The sequence below is a fragment of the Chionomys nivalis genome, chromosome 9, assembly GCF_950005125.1.
Source record: "Chionomys nivalis chromosome 9, mChiNiv1.1, whole genome shotgun sequence".
Taxonomy (NCBI): Eukaryota; Metazoa; Chordata; class Mammalia; order Rodentia; family Cricetidae; genus Chionomys; species Chionomys nivalis.
In genome coordinates this window covers 30,101,119-30,120,745 of record NC_080094.1, presented here as the reverse complement: position 1 = coordinate 30,120,745, position 19,627 = coordinate 30,101,119, and the positions used below count along the sequence as shown (strand labels likewise).

Genomic DNA, 19,627 nt, shown 5'->3' with positions numbered 1-19,627 from the left:
TGGGTTTTCAATTTGATTCCATTAATCAGCATGTCTATTTTTGTGCAGAACCATGTTCTTTTTATGACTGCAGCACTGCAGTACAAGTTGAATTCAGTGATGGTGATAACTCTAGCAATTCTTTTATTATTTAGGATTGTTTTAGCTATTCTGTTGTGTGTGCACGCATGTGTGTGTTCACGTGCTCTCTCACATGTCGTGGTATGGGTGTGGGGATCAGATTGTATATAGGCCCTCTCCTTCAACTTTGTTTGAGACAGGGTTTCTTTGTTGTCTGCTACTGCATATTAACACCTGGTTAGCTGGCCTGCGAGTTTCCAGGCTCCTGTCTTTGTCTCCCATCTCACAGTTAGAAACTACGGAGTTAGAAACTTGTGCCACCACATCCGGTTTTATATGGGTCCTGGGGATCCAAACTCAAGTCTAAACACTTGCATGGTAAGTCCTTTGCTTACTGAGCCTCCTATCTAACTCCTGTGTGCATCTTTAAATGTTGATTATAGTAAGCAAATGAGGTGAATTTCAGAGCTATATCAGGTCCTCTGGATGGTATGTGCTCTGTTATGGACACATTTCAAATGATGCCCCATTAATGTTGCCTGAATTAACATTGCCTGAATTCAAATGGTACCTGAATTAACATTAAAAGGACAACATGCTTTTGTTTATGTCTAAACCTTGCCACTAGCTGTAGCCACTGGCCTTGATTGATCTTCTCTGTTTCTGTAAAGTGAAAAGATCAAATGTAGATTTCCTAGATGTTTTTTTTCTTTTTTAAGTTTTCATAGTCGAAGAAGCATAAATGAAATATCTTGTTGCTTAAATTCAGTAGGAGTGCTCTTTGCCAGCTGATTTCCCTGCACTCTGGTGTGATGTGAGCATGCAGCTGAGTCCAGCTTGGACTTCAGCATTAGGATGAAACGGCTACTTTACTCAGTTTCTACCTTTGGCAATTCTCATTGAAGAGGAAAGGAGGAGGTAAGAGGGTGATGAGGGGGGAATATAGGGAGGGACAGCTAAATTTAGGGGCCATTTGAAGAGTAGTCTGGAAACCTAATTCAGTAAGAATCTCATAAAATATATACATATATGAAGTTGATCCAAATGAAATTACCAAATAATACAGGGGGCAGAGGCATCTCTTGTCACCAACTGCAGCCATCTCTTGTCATCAAACGAAGTTCCTAATACTGGGATTAGGTTACCTTTAATTAAGTTGTTGACCAAAACAGTCAAGGTGTTGAACAGAAAGGCCCCAATCACTGAAGACAATACCTACACAATTCGTTGAACATGGAAAAGTCCAGCTGGTGCCTATAGAGAGCCTTCCCCACTATATGCTAGCTCTATGGTACAGAAAGGACTCTTCGTGCTACCAAAGGAGAAATGTAAACACCAACCCAGTCAAAAACCCTGTGATCTACAATGGTCTGCAAGATATGCTAGTGTAATGATAACACAAAGCTTGTAAGAGCAGCCAATCAATACCTGATTTGACTTAAGGCTCTTTCCATGAGATAGAACCTACACCTAACACGGCTTGGGTGACTAGGAACCAGAGACTGGATAGCCCAGGGACCTAGGATAAAACCAAATACTACTGTTCTAAACAAAACATTGATGTGAGATTCCCTCTGAATGTTGTGAATACCATTGGTTAATAAAGAAACTGTTTTAGGCCTGCACAGGGAATAGAGGTAGGCAGGGAAAACTAAACTGAATGCTGGGAGAAAGGAGGCAGAGTTAGAGAGAAGCCATGTAGCCCAGCTGTAGCCAGATGGAACTTTACCCGGTAAGTCACAGCCATGTGGCAATACACAGATTAACAGAAATGGGTTAAATTAATATGTAAGAGTTAGCCAATAAGAAGCTAGAGATAATGGGACAAGCAGTGATTTAATTAATACAGTTCCTGTGTGATTATTTTGGGGCTGAGCAGCAGGAACCAAGAAGCAGCCTCCTTTCAACAAAACAGCAATAAAACGACTCCTAATGACATTCTTCTGTATAGATCAATGCCTTGCCCAGCCCAAAAAGCTTCCTTCTGTACCTGGTAGGAACAAATACAGAGACCCATCAGACCTTGGAACACTCAGCCCTAAACAGGATTATCTCCATCAAATCTCTCCACCACCAGGGCTCAGGGCACCCTGTAGAAGAGAAGGCAGAAAGAATGTAGGAGATAGAGAGGACTGAGGATATCAAGAAAACAAGGCCCTCTGAATCAACAGGATCCATGCACACATGAACTCACAGAGACTGAGGCAACACGCACAGGGCCTGCACAGGTCTGTACCAGATGGGGTCCCAGAGCTGAAAGGAGAAGTAGATATATGCACCCATCCTTAACCCAGAAGCTATCTAATTGATAACCACTTACAAATGAAAATTTACTTTTCTCCAATTGAGTCTCACTGGGGAAGCAAACCATTCTTAAGGATAGGCTGCATGCCCAGCAGTAGATGACCAACAGAAAATGAACTCAGTGGCACCATGGGAGATTCTTTTTCTCATAATGTCATAGTAGGGTTGTTTATTTTATACATCTTGCATTATTTTTAACTTTAATTTTATTTATATAGATATTTTCTCTCATTTCACTTTACAGCTCCTTTGTGTATGCATTATAGCTTTTATTTTTTATGAGATTCCTAAAGGTGAGAACATGTTGGTCTCTGCATCTGCTTCTTATGCCTGTTATAGAGAGCTCTTTTCCTTCTGTCTGTTTTGTTCTACCCCAATGTGTTGGTTTTTGTTTTACCTTATTGTACTATATTTTATTTTATTATTATTCCTTAGAAACCTGTTTGTTTTATTTTTTTGAGACAGGGTTTCTCTCTGTATCTTTGAAGCCTGTCCTGGAACTAGCTCTTGTAAACCAGGCTGGCTTCAAACTCACAAAGATCCTTCTGCCTCTGCCTCCCGAGGGCTGGGATTAAAGGCATGCGCCACTACCACCTGGCAAAACCTGTTTGTTTTCTAAGGACAAAAAGAGGGTGATTCCATATGGGAGGGGAGAAGGGGACAAGTTGGAAGGAGTGGAGGGAAAGGAAATCTTATGATTATTCAGGGCAAATTGTATGAGGGGAAAAAAAGCTTTTTTCAATGAAAGGAAAAGAAAAACAGACTCATACTAAAATAAGTAAGCAAAAAATAAATGAATGAATGAATGAATAAATAAATAAATAAATAAATATGCCCTAAAATGAAAGCCAAACCATCCGACAACTTCCTACTTAGACATGGTAATCATTTCTTCCCCAGCTTTCAGCAATGACTTCTTAGGACTGGAGACAGCTACATGAAAGAGCAGGCCAGAGCACACGGCTTCTGCATGGGAACAACAACTGCCATGGAGATCAAGGACAGAACCAACTAGATGACACATGGCACTAGGTCTTAATGAAATGACCATGCTGCACGTGTCCAACAAACTCCAGTGTGAGTGACAATGGTAGGCACTTTATTGTTATGTCTCCTTACTAGAAGGTACTCTTTTGCTCAAAATTTTCTAGCCCACAAATACCTACCAGAGAATATTTTTCCATGAGAGAACAAAAGAAAAACTGTTGTTTATTGTTTCTTTAGAAAATAATGCTCTCTCTAAAATGTATTCCAGTAAATAGCATTAATAGCTGAACAATCTGCAATCACCACACTGCCACTTACTGTTACACAGTAAAAGAAATCGACCAGACAAAGAGCTTCTTTCCCACAAGGAGAACATGTTCCCGCAGAAAGAAGACCTGCCGCTAAAATGCTTCCCTTGTATCCAACATATCCTTTATAAATTCTAAACCACAATCATGACTGAAAATCTTTTAACATCAACAGTCTTTCCCCTGCAGATGGGAGCTTACGTACCCTCTCTTCTTTAATATAACTGAAGTATACTGTAATACTTCCAGAAGCCATCCCTGTCATACCTCTTTGACTAGAGTAAAACATGAATTCTCTTAAAACTTTCCAGATTCTAAATAAGAAAGGATGATCCTGTAGGTAAATGAACTATGCCCTCAGCCTCGGGGGAAGCGGCTGCAGAGAGAGGCAAGTGATAACGGAAGGACAACATTTTCTATGAAAGACCCAGAAAGAACCCTGGGAACCCATTTCAAAGACTAAGTAGCAAAACAGAGTGAGACAGCTGCTGACTCAAGGTTACAGCCACTTAAGGACAAGGCCAGGGCACAAGCCATAGCTGAACATGGCTTTCCCAATGCAATCCAAGAAAATGCTGGACAGCCCGCAGAGCTAGAGGGGTTTAAACACTCACAGTCACTTGTCATGTTTGAAGAGAAAACTGCATGATAAAATGTCTCCAGCAGCTGAAAGTTAGTAGGTAAGAGTGCTTGCTTGCAGTCATGAGGACCTGAGTTCAACTCCCCATTACTCACATAAAAGCCAGATTTGGCCACACAAATATGCAATCCCAGCGCTGGTTCACTGGGGCTTGCTCATGAGCTAGCATAGGTGGCAAGTTCTAGGTTCAGTCAGAGACTCTGTCTCAAGGGAAAAATGTATATAGATGGATAGAGTAGACTACTATTATTACTACAATACACACACACACACACACACACACACACACACACACACACACACCACTTCTCCAGATGGTAAGTCAGAATTTCCCCTACAAGTGAATGTTTTATTAACATTGGTTAAAAAAGAAGGGGCTGCTTTGGTCTATGGCAGGACAGAATATAGCTAGGCGGGAAATCTAAACAAAGATACAGGGAAAAAGAAGGCAGAGTCTTGGAGATGCCAGAAGACACCAGCAGCCACAATAGAAACAAGATATTATGGTAAATATAGACTAACAGAAATGGGTTAATTTCAGTTGTTAAGAGCTAGTTAATAATAAGCTTGAGCTAACAGGCCAAACAATTTGTAATTAATATTAAGTCTCAGAGTGGTTATTCAGGAGATGGTAACAGGAAAGAAACCTCCAGATACATCAGCTCACAAAGTAAGACAACCTAATCTTTCACGTCATACTGCCTTAGCTACTTAGAAAAGCACCTGTCTGTATCTCTATGCCAACATTCTTCTATGCAAGCTGTCCTCTTAGCCAGCCTTCCTCTCAACTAGTGTCAAGGTCTTGGGTGGGTAGGGAGTGGCTTTCAGTTCTAACTTAGCACCTTGAACTTCACAGCTTCAGGTCACAAACTTATCAGACTGTGTTTCTAGGCAAAATCTACCTCAAGTCATCTGCGTGCTCACCGGAATTAATCAGATCATGTTTCACTTCTTAAGTTAACTTAAAAAAAGAAAATCAATGAAGAATTTAGTTGAGTTCCACTAGCAAAATTCTTGAAAAACAAACACTGGTAACTTCAATATAACCAATCATAAACATTTGCCTCTCTTAATCTCTCTAGTAAACGTTCATATGCTTTAATTTCTTGGTTAAGTGAAGGAGGCTGGTCTTACATATATTTTGTGATTGCTGAATTTTGCCACTGTGCTGCCTGGCTCTTTTCTCATCCCAGTGTCATCTGCTCTTCTAGGGCAAGGATTCTCTTCTCCAGCACTGTTGATATTCTGGGTCATAGATTCTTCATATGTCCTGTGTATTATGCTTCGACACACTAGATGCCAGTGAACTTCTGTCTGTCCCAACTATGACGACCAAAAATGTCTCTAGAAATTGCCAAAGATCTTCGGGGGGTGTGGGAGTCCAACCTGTTCCCAAACCCCATCTTCAGACTCACAATTCTATGGTGAGAAGCTGACTAGCCCATCATCACAGCAGAAAGTTAAAGCCTGCTCTAAAACTTGTAGCTGGACCCTGACTCTCAGGTAGCGTGGTGAGGTTGCTTTGGTTACCCACTTTGCCACAATGACTGGTGGATGCAGAATGCATTGGCGCAAAGGGAAGCCTCCATGTTTTGCATTTTTATCACATTTACATTTACTGTTTGGGAAAAGACAAGACATATTCCAAAGACTCCATTAAGGAAGGTTCTTGACTTGTTCCTTGGGAGAGGCTATAGTAAATAAAATATACTTCTAAAAAGAGACTTCAGAGAAGAAAGATATATGACCTATTTGTATTATGTCATATTGAATATATAAAAGATTTATGGTAGAATATGCATGCTTTATATTCTTCATGGCATTTACTTAAAAGAAAAGCTTTACACCCTTAAAACCAATGAGGTAAATCAAAGGTTTTTTAGTTTCTGGCCTTGCAGGTGGACAAATTTCTTTCACGAAACAGTCTCCTGTGCTATCACCTTGCACATTTTAAGGCTGTGAAACAAGTTCACTGCACACATGTTAAGCCCCTTAACTGAAGCCTCTGCCATCTGTCACCTTCTACATATTTCTACTTTCCTTATTGAGGTATAAGTGGGCTTGGCAGATTAACAAAAATAATATTGGTTAATGTTATAAAAGAAAATAAAAGGAAAGAAAAGAAAAAGAAAAACCCTTCTCTTTAAATATTTTTGCTGCAGCCAACCATCTGGAGTCTACATAGACACTGATAGCTAAATGAAGCCTAATAAAATTTATTTTCCTTGACAAAATTTGATAAATCTATAATTGCTACTTTTCCATGAAACTTAAGAAACACTCAGAAAGTTCTGGACACTACCTAGTGGTATTCATTTATCATTCTGAATTGGATACAATACACATAGCGAGAGGAACACATATCACTTATCCATATAACTATTATTTTTTCATCAATCCTTGTTAAAACTTAAAAGTTTTATATATTCATAAAGTAAAATATTAATTTGAATGAAGTGAATTTAAATGGTGTAATCATACATTTTAAAAGGTTAAATGTTTTGAGTGTCAGATTGCTTTTGAAAATACATAGTAACAAAGCTGGCTAACAAAAACCATCAAATAACAAAGACCTTTAGACATTCTGTTTCAATAAATGAGTAAATTTATGATTTGCACACCAACTGTTTGACTCCAACAAGGTTAAAAAATGTGTTTTCAGCCAGGCGGTGGTGGTTCATGCCCTCAATTAGAGCACTCGGAAAGCAGAGGCAGGTGGATCTCTGAGTTTTAAGGCCAACCTCGTCTACAGAGTGAGTTCAAGGAAGCAGGGTTAAAAAGAGAAACCCTATCTCAAAAGGAAGGGAGAGAGGAAAGAAAGTAGGTTTTCTTAGGTAGAGAAAATCCCTGAAAATCTTCCCCATATAATTCTAATTTCTAATAGGAAAGAATTCTTGGGAATACACATGTGCCTGATACCACTATGGCATCCAAGGTGAGGGAAGGTTGAATCATGAGTTGTCCAAATTTTGCTACAGAATCATTATTTCCTATCTTTACATGAGTTTATCTGTTCGGGTACTCCATTCGATTGAGCCAGCCTTCCTTCTTTTTCTCAACTAGCTTTGGCTTTGAGAAGCAACAGGAACATTCCCAGGACGCTCTACCTTGTCAGAACACTTTCTGTTCAGTGGAGTATCTTTCCTGCCCCCAATATTTCACATATACAAAACATATCTAAACAAAACACACAGAATATATAAAACACATACACTCACACAACCCACTTGTGTCTCAGTCATCACTAACCTTCATTAACTTGCTTCTGGGTTATTTTAATCCCCTTTCTGTTTTGCTGTCATCAATTGTCACATGACTATAATTCACCCCACATAATCACTATGGTGTAAGTTCCTGAAAGTGGCGGGGGGGGATCATGTTGAGTTTTGTGCTTTACAACCATCAAAAGTGCTCCATTATCTGTGGGATGAAAACTACTCAGTGAAATGTGAAGCAAAGTACAAGGGCAATGCCTGTATGACCTATCTACACCTGACTCTTCTGATGCTCCAGACAGTCTGGGGCCCGTTACAGTGTTGTCCTGCCTGCTTAGTCATGTTCATATGTTAGTTCATCCACGCATACTTGGCACTGAGTCAAAACTGTTCTAGTCATTGGTCCTTGAGCATTGTCTGAGAAGTTCTAAAATCCTACATCTTGTTCTGTAAATCCTGCCACTCTTTAAGTCTAAGTCCTGCCAAGTTCAAATTCTTCTACAAGTTATTTGCAAAATAATTTAACTACAAGGACATTTGATGCCCAATTATCTTTTTTTAGTTCTTTGTCCAAGTTAATGAATATTACAGATATTCACTTATGTATATCATACTTTTAAAAACCCAATACCTTACCAATGGTGAGAAAAATATTCAATGCAAAAAAGTTCTTGAATATTGTAACATATTTCAGAAAGAATGGTATGACCCTAGCAATAAATATTTAAAAGTAAACCAGAAAACCCAAGAATGTTCAAGGACTTTAGAGTCTTCTAGAATAAGACTCTAAGGTCCTTTAGTGTAACTGATCCCTGAGCACTTGTGGCAAAGTTGAATCTTGTTCTCAGGTCTCACTGTTCTCAAAAGGAGGCTTCTCAGCTATAAAAACTGCATATTAAAGCCATTTTGAAGTCATATCCTGAAGCATAAAGATACAAGAGTCACTGTTACAACAAAAATAGATTCAGATTATTCCTTTTCCTTCACAGAACAAAACTGTGACTTTAAAAATTCTTTTAAAGTGCAGTTTCTATAAGGTGAGTCTTCCACAGCTCTTGTACTGATCGCTTCAAGATTATACAGTAGGTATTGCACAAATGTCTAAATGCCAAAGTGGCTACTCTATCGTGCCAGCACTAAATTAAAATTCTGTGAATTGTTTTTTTGTAAAAATAACTTACTATACAAAATGAGGACTTTAGAGAGATATTAAATTATTTCAGACAAATAAGACAAATAAGCCTCCACCTTCCCCAAATTTAGCAGAATAATTCTTTTTCTATAACTGAACATTTCTATCAGTTTAGCTTTAACTAAGCTGATGAACTTATACATATTTACCATACAAGGTTATAGCTATAAGGCTAAATTTCTAGCAAAGAGCAATTCTTTGTTTGAGAAAAGGTGATGCAATTATTACATATCACTGCATGATGCAGGCTGTCTGGGGTTATTAGAAGAGTTGGTATGGCCAATTTACATGTATCACCCCTGCACCTTGCTTTCATAGCTCACTGGTGAGTCTTACGCTCACTGAGGAGCCCCTAGGGATCTTTTTACAAACGACTGTTTATTATTATATTATTCCATCATATACCTCATGAGAGGAGGTTGGAACATCCGTTAAGAAAAATCATAAACTTATTTTGATTTCTATGATAGAATAATCTTCTATATATAGTGCTAAAATTATATCTATGTATATTTTGGTATAGTTAAAAAGTACACTTAAAGAACGAGTTGAAATATTCTTAAAGCAAGTGACATATTGGCTACAAAATAAGTGACTATAGTTAGAAGGGGGAAAAACAACCCACGTTGTGTAAGTTAGTGCTCCAGGTGTATTGAGAAGCTAAACTGAACTGCTGTTGATCCTGCATTTCCAGGGCTCAGCAGCACCATGGAGCAGTCATTGCCAGAATTTTACTTGCAGACATGAGAATCCACTTTTCAAGAAGTTTGAGGACAGGAATTGATAGCAGTGTTAGCAGGATTACAGAATTTCCATCTAAAGAATCAAGTATGAATTTCAACAGTCAAGGAAAGGGTAGCAAGCAAACACACCCAGTTACACCCTGAGGAGGCTGGCACTGGCAGAGATCTGACTGCCTACAGTGATGCTGGTATCCAGGCAGAACCTCCAGACAGGAGGACCCAGTTCCCTCAAGATGTCATCCCATTAATCTCCAAGTTTCAAGTGCTATGTCAACTCAGTTAGAAGGAGTGTGGTCCATGCAGAGTTCAGTCTTCCACCATCCTTCATTGACTTAGGTGAGAAGCAAGTAAAGAGTGAGAGAGTAAGCCAGTGACCACAGGACCACAAAGGACATTTCTAGATCATGCGTATACAAGGCAAAGTAAACACTACTTATGTCTGACCCACAACACAGGAGAAAGGATTTCACCACTTGTAAAATTTCATAGTACATAAGTATGTTTTTCAGCCAAATCGTTATATTAAAAAGTAAGATGACAGATGGGTAATTTTCAGTTATTGGAAAAATAAAATGCATGAGGCTCTTGGAGTTACTGTCTTCATAGTCCTTTGTAGTCATTCACATAGGATTCATGCTCAGCAAGGGAAGTAGCACTCTATAATATGCTCCTCTGACACAGAACCAGGGCATGATGAGCCCAAATGATTTGGCTAAGAAATGAAGGCCAAGACTAGAACTCAGTTCCACTGAAGGCTCTAACTGTTACATATCCTCACATTATATTCTACCATATAACATTATGTTAATAAGGTTAAAACCTGCATGTCAATGGCTATTCTAGAGCAGAACTATATAGTCTTCTTCACCTGAGGAAAGCTTTATGCTTCTTTTCTTGCTGCCTTAGAAAATATGATAATATAACATTATAGACAACAATAACAAACATCCACATTTCCCGAAATTTCTATATGCAAATTTGCAACAATAACTTTGTATTACTGTAAGCTTTGCATTTAAAAGAGAATTGAACTTTGATGTATAACAGACAAATTAAATTACATTAAGACGGTAAATCTGTAAGTCATTGTTAAAAAATAGTTCACTTATTTTAAGAAAAGAAAACTTTCCAGTCTTTGATATATGTTCTTATAAACATGAAAATAAAATTCCTTTCCTCAACTGTCCTTTTCCATTTCACACGTATTGATCTTTCCATATGTTTTAAATAATCATGAAATTAATAGGAAATGTTTTTAATAAATCCAAATCACAGCTCCTTTCATGTCAAAATATTTTGGGGAAGACTGAGGTGAAAAAGCTGCTTTAACATTAGGAAAAACTAAGAACAACCAAGAACAGCTTTAGATGAGAAACCAAAAAATGACAGAAAGCTGGAAAGGCAACTACGTGGGAAGATATCTGTAGGTCAGAATATGAAGTAGGTCAAGGCGTCTGGAGGTCTAGTGAGTATGAAGTGGAAAGGACTATTGTCAGGCAAAATAAAGCAAGGGAGGAATAAGGTCAAGAAGTGTTTGATCAACATGTTAGCTGTCAATCAGTAGGACATCACATTGTTCCTGGCATTGTGGATCCAGCAGAAACAAACACCCTCCCACTCCACCTCCACCCCAATACAGGCACAATGCAGCTAAGCAGAGGAGGCCAAAAGGAAGATACCTCATAGGCTAAGTAATCCTGTACATCATGCAGAGTTCATATTTGGCCACTATTATAAAGATGCTTAAGATCCTAATTACTTCTGAACTGGTAGCAAGATTAATATTGTTTTAAAAAATCCAAGGTCAGGCAAGGTGGTGTATGTCTTTATCGCGCACGTGGGAGGCAAGCAGTTCTCTATGAGTTTCAGACCAGCATGATCTACATAGTGAATTCCAGGACATCCAAGTAAGACCTTGTCTGGAAAAAACAACAATGACAACAAACCTTATCATGGAGAGAGAGAGAGAGAGAGAGAGAGAGAGAGAGAGAGAGAGAGAGAGAGAGAGAGAGAGAGAGAGAGAGAGAGAGAGGGAGGGAGGGAGGGAGGGAAAATGGAGGGAGGATGGAGGGAGGAGGGAGGGAGGGAGGATGGAGGGAGGATGGAGGGAGGGAGGGAGGGAGGGAGGGAGGGAGGGAGGAAAGAAAGAAAGAAAGAAAGAAAGAAAGAAAGAAAGAAAGAAAGAAAGAAAGAAAATCAATATTTTATGGATTTTTTTCAATTATTCAAAGTACAAACCCACACTAAATCTACACTGAGAAAGAAAGGCTATCTGATAAGGTCACTGTGCTGGATATTAAATAAGTTAATAAGATAGCTAACACTATTACAAATGTTGTTTTAGAAGTACTACATTTTGGCTATTTGACTTACAGAACAAATTTGGTGTCGTATTAGATGAAACCATGCTTTTACATGATTGTACACAAGAACATATATTTATGAGATATATATTTTATGAATGATTTTTACACTTGAATATCTCAATACTTCAAGCATTTTGTTTGCAGCGATATTTAATTCTTAGTGCTTGTTTTTATCTCAGCATTTTATTGAGCACCATGGACATAATCCTGACATTCTCAGATTCAGGACAGCATTTTGTAAAACATCATGTTGTACATACTATCACTCACAGGGTTCTGGCTCTTCCAGCAGTTTTAAACCACATGGCTAGGTTGAGCAGACAAGAGTGCCACCCAGAGACCAAAGGAGAAAACACATCTTGTATTTTATTTGTAAAACAAAACTAGTAAAGGTTCAATTAAAATATACATCTATATTTGCTATTACTTACTTTTAAAACAAAGGATAGTCTTTAGACTTCTCCTTCTTCATAAACAAATCCTTTGCATGGAAGTGTAGTTCTTTGCGACTCTCACATAATGGAATAAAGCCTCAACATGGTACCAGCCACAGGTGCTTGGTGTACAAATTAAAAATTGAATTTAACTGTATTCTCTGTAGCAAATGTTTTCTTTTCTTTTTATAATGAATACTGCATGTGTTTCCAGAAGTACAGATAAGTTCTCAAAGAACCAACATGATCTATTTAGACAATTGGGCCAAAAGTTAAACTAATTAGCCAGAGACATTTCTTAGCTAAACAAGAGAGGCTTCTTTCATTAGAAGAACTCTGTAAGTTTCTTCTGGGGAAGAAATGAAGTTCACTTAGGGTGATTCTCTTTGGCAGACAGTCAGGGTCTCTAATACATATACTAATAATTGTTAAGGTTAAAGTAAAATAGTTAATTCTATTAAAGTCACATAAAAATCCAGGCTGCTATTGGCATACACAATAGATTAATTGTAGAGATGTATGATATCACCATTCTGTCCTAAAGTCTGCAATGATGGTACTGCTGCTGGCATTGGGCTGTCTTTTAAGATTTATATTATTTTATAACAAATCTACAAACGGTCACTGTCTTCATTTAACTGAAAATATGATGTACATTAAAATGTGAAGACAATTTAAAGTACATAATTTTCAATTTTTCCTTAACATAAAATATTTTTAAAACAATTCATAAAAGCATACTCATACTACTTAAAGTTCTTAAATAGTATAATCCTTATTTCATATTTTATTGTTTCATTTTCGCACCTACACAGAAAGATGATTTTAAATTCACACCTCTTTATGGGGCTTTCTAAAACAACAACAAAAAAAAAACTTCCTAAGAACTACTGCTTTGTGCTGTTTTCAGATTTATTTTTATTATATATCAAAAATTCTACAGCTGATCATTATTTCCAAATCATATTTTTTCCATGAAAAATCTTATCAAAACACTACTTTAACATAAAGTCAACCTTCCTACACTGAGGGAGCTCATTAGAACCTTTGAAGTTGATTCTCTTTGCTATTTATACCCCTTACTCTTCCATGTGCCCTGCACTGCAGCGTTCTGATGGAGATGCTTTCTCCTGAAGGGGCAGCTGGGAATAGTTAAGCAGAGCATACAAGCCCTGTACTCAATGTCTCACTTAGACATCTATTTTAAAAACAAATGAAGCCCTGGGTCCAAGCTCAGCTGTTACTGTCAGTGTCTTCTAATGCTGCTCAGAAGGAAAAAGACAAGAACAACTCATTGAAATAGTGTGGTAATGGATCAGAACAAAGCTCAATGAGTACGGCTCAAAGTTCATACCAGGGAACCAGAGAATATGGTGACCACTTCTCAAGCACTGAAAGACCAAGTACATTTCAGAGAAAATGAATAAATAAATGTCAAGCTTGCCGCTAAGTCTGGTGGCCTGAGTACCCCAGGACCCACATGGCAGAAGGAAAACTGATTGCTTCAAGTTGTTCTTTGACCTCCATACTTCAGCTGTGCCACTAATGTGCCCACACCCCTAACTCCTACACACAAAAGAAATAAGCAAATATAATGAGAACAGTTTTCAAAAGTCCACATGCTTACCCACATCCCTTCTCCTGTCCCTCATACGTGCTAGGGAACTTCCCAAGGAAGGAAGACCAGGTACTGGTCACATCTTATTACCCTAAATCCAGGATCTACAAAGAGGGGACTGGAGCTTTGTGAAGAAGGCCTTGGGTCTTTTTGGTCCTACCAAACAAAATCTTCTATTTCTTTGGAATAAATAAAAGTAACTCCACATCAAGGAATGCCAATATCCTTAAATCACAGGAGATAGTACTTCACCAAAAGAATACAACTACTAAAACATGTATCTCCAAACACTTTTAAATTGGCCAGAACCGCAGGGGCAAAATAGCTGAGATGGTACTTTGCAATTGATAACAAAGGCAGAGAGTGGATGATGTGGGTTGCAGAATAAAATTCAGATTTAGTTGGTACATGTAGAGTCAGGGAGGGGAACAAGCAAGAGTATGATAAATTTGAAAACCGTATTGTGAAGAGTAGAAGCCACTGAGGATTTAAGCATTTCTGGCATATTTTCACAAGCCCTGATACACATAAAGTGTGACAAGCAGTTCCTTACTATGGTACACCATGATAAAGGAGTCACAGGATACCTGGTCCTCGCTGGTTAATCCCAGGTGCATCACAAGGTAGAAATGCACCAGGAAATCCGAGTTTGGCAGAACATCCTGGCGTCTGGTCATCATGGCGCAGATCAGTTTGTAGGCTTGCAGTTTGCCTTCCTTATATTCATTTGGCAGAGTTGTAGCCTGCCAAGGAGATGATGTTTCTAGATTAAATCAAGACCAGATGCAGAGCATTTCAACATTTCATTTACTTCTCAGTTTTCCTGAAGAGTTGTTTGGAGACGTGGGATGTGCTGGCTGTAGTAAGTCCCAGTCTGTCTTCAAAACATGCAGTCTTGGGCAATTACAGTTTTTAAACTCAATTTCAGAAGGGAAGAGGAAATTGCAATAAAAGAATAAACACTTGCCTTGAATAGCCATGATGCAAACATTCTGAGTGGTGGGATCAAGAGTGGAGGAGATGGAGACGACTGGTTATCCAGGCTTATCGCTAGATTGTCTCGTATCTAATTCAAAAGAGAATTTTGGGTGAGGTAACATTCTACTTATTCCAATATGTATCAATATTGTATAACCAAGAAACCAATTCCATTTTTTATATGTGGAATGAGAAATCTATAGTATTTACATGTTTTTCTTCTTTTTTCTTTTTTTTCTAAATTCCCAGCTGGCCTGCCCCGCCCACAGCTGCTCCTCTCCTAGCCTTGGCTCAGCGGGACCAGCACCAAGGTTTTTCTTACATTATGAGATTTCTTGTCCTTTTGGATTGTGTCTGGCTTATTGCATGTAGTTAGAGCTTCAAACTCAAAAGAATGGTATTGCTTTTCCTAGCATATGAATACCTAGGGAGGTCATGAACTCCAAAAGGTAAGAAATGATTTCATAAATAATGCTATATAAACATAAATAATATTTTGGAAAAATATTTTATGATGGAAAATGTACGTTTAGTATCAAAACAAGAGACAGGATGAAAAAAATGGATCAGTATAAAAGGTAACAGCAGAACACACCTTGGCCAGCTTATACCACAGATCATAGAGATAGCCAAAAACCCTGGCATGGATCTTCGGTGACTGGATATTATTCACATCCCCAAGGATTCCCAAGACTCTTCGCCATAACACAGCAGCTGAATCTGGGTGCCAACCAGTGAGGTTCCCTCCAGCAATTATACTACAGTCGTCTGCAAGACATTCTCTGCTGTCTGTGGAGAAAGAATGGAAGAATCTGCCGACATGATCTTAATTTCATCATCATAGTATTTTTTAGCCTTACTGCAAATTACCTGTGCTTAAATTTTATGAATTCTCAGTAAAGTAATTAAGATTAAAAAATGGTTGAGAATTTGACAGAACAGAAATAGAGATTTAGTCATGAAAGGTCAAATGTTTGATTCTTCAAACTGAAAGCCCAACAAGAAAGGATGTATATGCTTAGGCTGATCCTGTACAGGATTTTATGAAGGAAGCAAGAGAGGAAAATAACCAGAAATACATTTAAGGCACTCAAGAGTGCTGCATCATAGCAAGAATATTTCTCCTATATGCTCTATAGAATAAACGGTAGCCAGCAACCAAAGCATCGCGTGATATTTTCTAACTTCTCATTCTTTGCACAGGGAATACTTCTTCCGCATACCCTTTTCTTACAGTTCTGCCCTTGTGTTTCCTGGGGAGAGGGGCATTCTCCAAACCTTTGCAGCCCAGAGATTTCATTCCAATTTGCAACCCCCCTCTGGTCAAAGCTCCTTCTCTGTCAAAACCTTAGGCTCCACTGTGCTCCAGCCCCTCCATCCCACTCATCTTTTCTTGAACAGATCACCTATGGTCTCCGTGGTGCTTAAATAGAGCATTTCATTCTCAGTCCCCAGCAGATTTGATGTGTGCAGTTAGGCCTCCTTCCTGAGATGCTTCTTTAGCTGACCCCCAGGTATGACATGCACCTGGTTTCCCTCTTGGACCGGTTCTCCATCTCATGTGCCTTTGGATACTCAAAGACCCACAAGATGCTTCTCTCTTCCCTCCCATCATCCTTTTCTCACACAGAGTAATGCCCCAGATTCAGGTGCCATTTTCATATTCACATCTTTAAATACCTGATTTTTTTGTCTCTCTTTCTTCAGTTCTGCATTTCTCCAATACCATCTGCTCACATGGATCCAACTTTTGACCTCACAAATACTAGGCCAGCATTGTACCCACTGAGTGACATGGCCAGTTGCAGGGTCTTCCTGGCATCTCCACATGCTCAGTGGAAATTTAGTCCATGAAGGCATATACTCATATAGCGATGCTCTCAACACTGGTATTTTGGATGGAGATTCAGGCTTTAAAAATTACTTATTTTGCATATGCATATTTGTGTATGTGTTAGTGTTTGATGCCATGATGCACATGTGGAGGTGAGAGGGCAGCCTGCAGGAGTCAGTTCTCCCTACTATGAGTACTGAACCGCTCGAAAGCCCCAGATTTTCGTTTTTGGATGTTAGTTTGTTTTGCTAAGACAACATCTTACTGTACAGCCCAGGCTGACCTTGGATTTGCTCTGTACCTCAGGTTGGCCTGGAATTCTCTAGACTCCTCAGTCTCCTGATTCCTGGGATTACAGGGACATACTACCACACTCGGCTTATGCTGCTTTCTTATTTTTCCTAGAACTCAAACTCCAGGAAATGGTTTCCCCAAAAAACTCTCCCTTGCTGAGAAAGTATGCAACCCTTATCTAATCTAATCCCTTTGTTTTCAAGACATCATCTCTGTACTTAGTCATGCACTGGTAACCACAGCCCAGAAACACTGCCATATACTTTATCTTCTAGAATAAAGTCTGCAGCTTGTCGGCTGTGATAATTAATTCTCTTTCTTCTTATGTTTCTTTCTTTCCTTTTTTCTCCCATCTCACTTTGTCTTACTCTAGGCTATTCCACTTTGTAATCCAGGAGAGCCTTGAACTTCCAACACTCCTCCTGCCTCAGCCTCCCAAGTGCTGGGATTGAAGGCCATTACGCCCAGTTACACGTTCTGAAATGGATGCACCTGTGTTCAGCCCCATCACAGCCTCCTACTTGTGTAGGTACCTAACATGGTTATCCTTCCAACTCTCAGAGAAGCTGCTATGATTTCAGCCAGGCTCCTTCTCAGCTGTCAGGGGCCCTGACATGAGACAATGCCATTTCAACTAGTATGTCCCATCTTCTTTGCTATCTCTAGAAATTAGCTGTTATTATCTCCCCCTGCTATTTGTGCCCTGTGGAGCTATGACTCATTTAATTGTCCTTTCAGTGTGGCTTAGGAAGGACTTGAGGGAACAAGTGGAGCTATCTATAACTTTTTACGACTACAGTCAACTAGATATAAAAGTCCAATTAGGATTTTTAAATATCCTTTTTATTCATTTCTTTACCTTGTTTTTTGTTTTAAGGTTCTCACTGTGTAATGCTAGCTGTCCTGGAACTTACTGTGTAGACCTGGCAGGCCTCGGATTCATACAGCTCCATCTGCCTCAGCCTCTTGAATGTTGGGATTAAAGGCATGAACCACCACACCCAGCTTTACCTAATCTGTAAAGGGTACTCATTTCATTTTCTTATTTTAAAATTTTCAAGATTTATTTTAGTCATATGAGTGTTTTGCCCGCCTGCATGCCCATCACATGCACACTTGGTGCTCCTGAGGTCAGACGAAGACATTGGAACCCCTGGGACTGGAGTCACAGATGGCTGTGAACCACCATGTGGATGCTGGGAATGGTACCAGGGTCCTCAAGAATAGCATGTGCTCTTAACTTTGAACCATCTCTCCGGCCCCTAATTTCTTGTTCAGTTTTAATACATTTTTATTTAACAATTTGCTCCTCACGTTATTATTTAAAAGATAGGCATTTTATTTTAGAACTGTTGGAGATTTTTGAAAAAATTGTAAGTAGGGTAGAGATAATCTCCAAATACTCTACACTAGTTACCCTGTTATCAGCTTCTCACATTAGGATATTTATTACAACTAACAAGCCAGTACTAAAACAGGATTAAAGTTCAAACTTTATTTACAAATTTAAAAAAAGGTGTGTGTGTGTGTGTGTAGGCACACATATGCCCTGGCACGTACATGGATTTAGAGTACAACTTTGGAGAATTGGTCCTTGCCTTCTACCCTGCATGAGGCAGGGTCTTCTGTTCACTGCTGTGTCTGTCTCCACCTCCCTTCTCCTCACAGGAGCACAGGGATTACAGATACACCCCAGCACATCAGACTCATATGCAGATTCTGGAATTTCAAATCAGGCCCTCACACTTGCACAGGAAGCACTTCGCCCACTGAGCCATCTCTGCATCCTATAAAGTTCCTTCATTTTTCCTCCTGTTGCTACTGTAATGGTTATTAGGAACAATGCGTGTATCTCTAAAACCTTCACCAGATTGTAACCATTTCTTAGGCTTTCACATGTTGACAGCCTTCAGAGTTCTGAGAAGTTCAGATACTTCATAGACTGTTCCTCAGTTGAATCTCACAGGGAGTATTTCTAAGAGTTGGTTTTTAAAGGTCAACTTTATACAGCCTAGAACCACTTGGGAAGTCTCAAAGAGAGCCTGACTAAACTGGACTTGCCTGTGGGCATATCTGTGGGGATTGTCTTAATTACAGTAATTGGGAATGGAAGACCCATTCATTGTAGATGGCACCATTTCTGATGTTTGGGGTCCTGTACAGTACAAGGAGAAAGTGACCTGAGCTTGGGCATTCATGCATTAATGTATTGCTCTCTGCTTTTGACTGTGGGTATGTGTAGTGTGATGTTCCAAGTTCCTGCTGCCTTCACTTCGCTACTATGAGGGACTGTATCTTGAAACTGTGAACTAAGATAAATTGCTTCCCCCAAGTTGTTTTTGTCAGGTTATTTTAATCACTGCAACAGGGAGCAGAACTAAGACTTTTTATGGGAGGGGGCACTCAGGGACTTCTCTTTTGATGTATATTTTCTATTGTTTTTATTGCCTTTATTAATGTTTTATTTAGGACTTTTTCTTATATGCTTTTGACTGAGATGGTCTCTAACTTCACTTTTATCATACTGATTTTTGTCTGCATTTATTCTCAAAGTAGCACAAGGTAGATAGAAAGACAGAAGAGAGCTTTCTTTCTCATTCTACAAAAAAAGTTGGAAAAGAAAGTGTCTTCATTTGCAATTAAGTAAAGCTAGA

General features: G+C 39.0%; 1 protein-coding gene across 4 annotated transcripts in view; it reads right to left on the bottom strand.

The window, feature by feature from the left end:
* Positions 1 to 19,627, bottom strand: part of Ralgapa2 (Ral GTPase activating protein catalytic subunit alpha 2) — a 272,467-nt gene that overhangs the window by 133,628 nt on the left and 119,212 nt on the right. For all 4 annotated transcript variants that reach the window (XR_009057697.1, XM_057780304.1, XM_057780305.1 and 1 more), the window contains 3 exons: positions 15,441 to 15,634; positions 14,835 to 14,933; positions 14,455 to 14,610 (listed from right to left, as the gene is read on the bottom strand). Coding sequence is in view for 3 of the 4 variants with exons in the window: in XM_057780304.1 (XP_057636287.1) it covers positions 14,455 to 14,610; positions 14,835 to 14,933; positions 15,441 to 15,634 (449 nt within the window). In the remaining variant the exon portion in view is untranslated. The remainder of the gene's footprint in view (positions 1 to 14,454; positions 14,611 to 14,834; positions 14,934 to 15,440; positions 15,635 to 19,627) is intronic.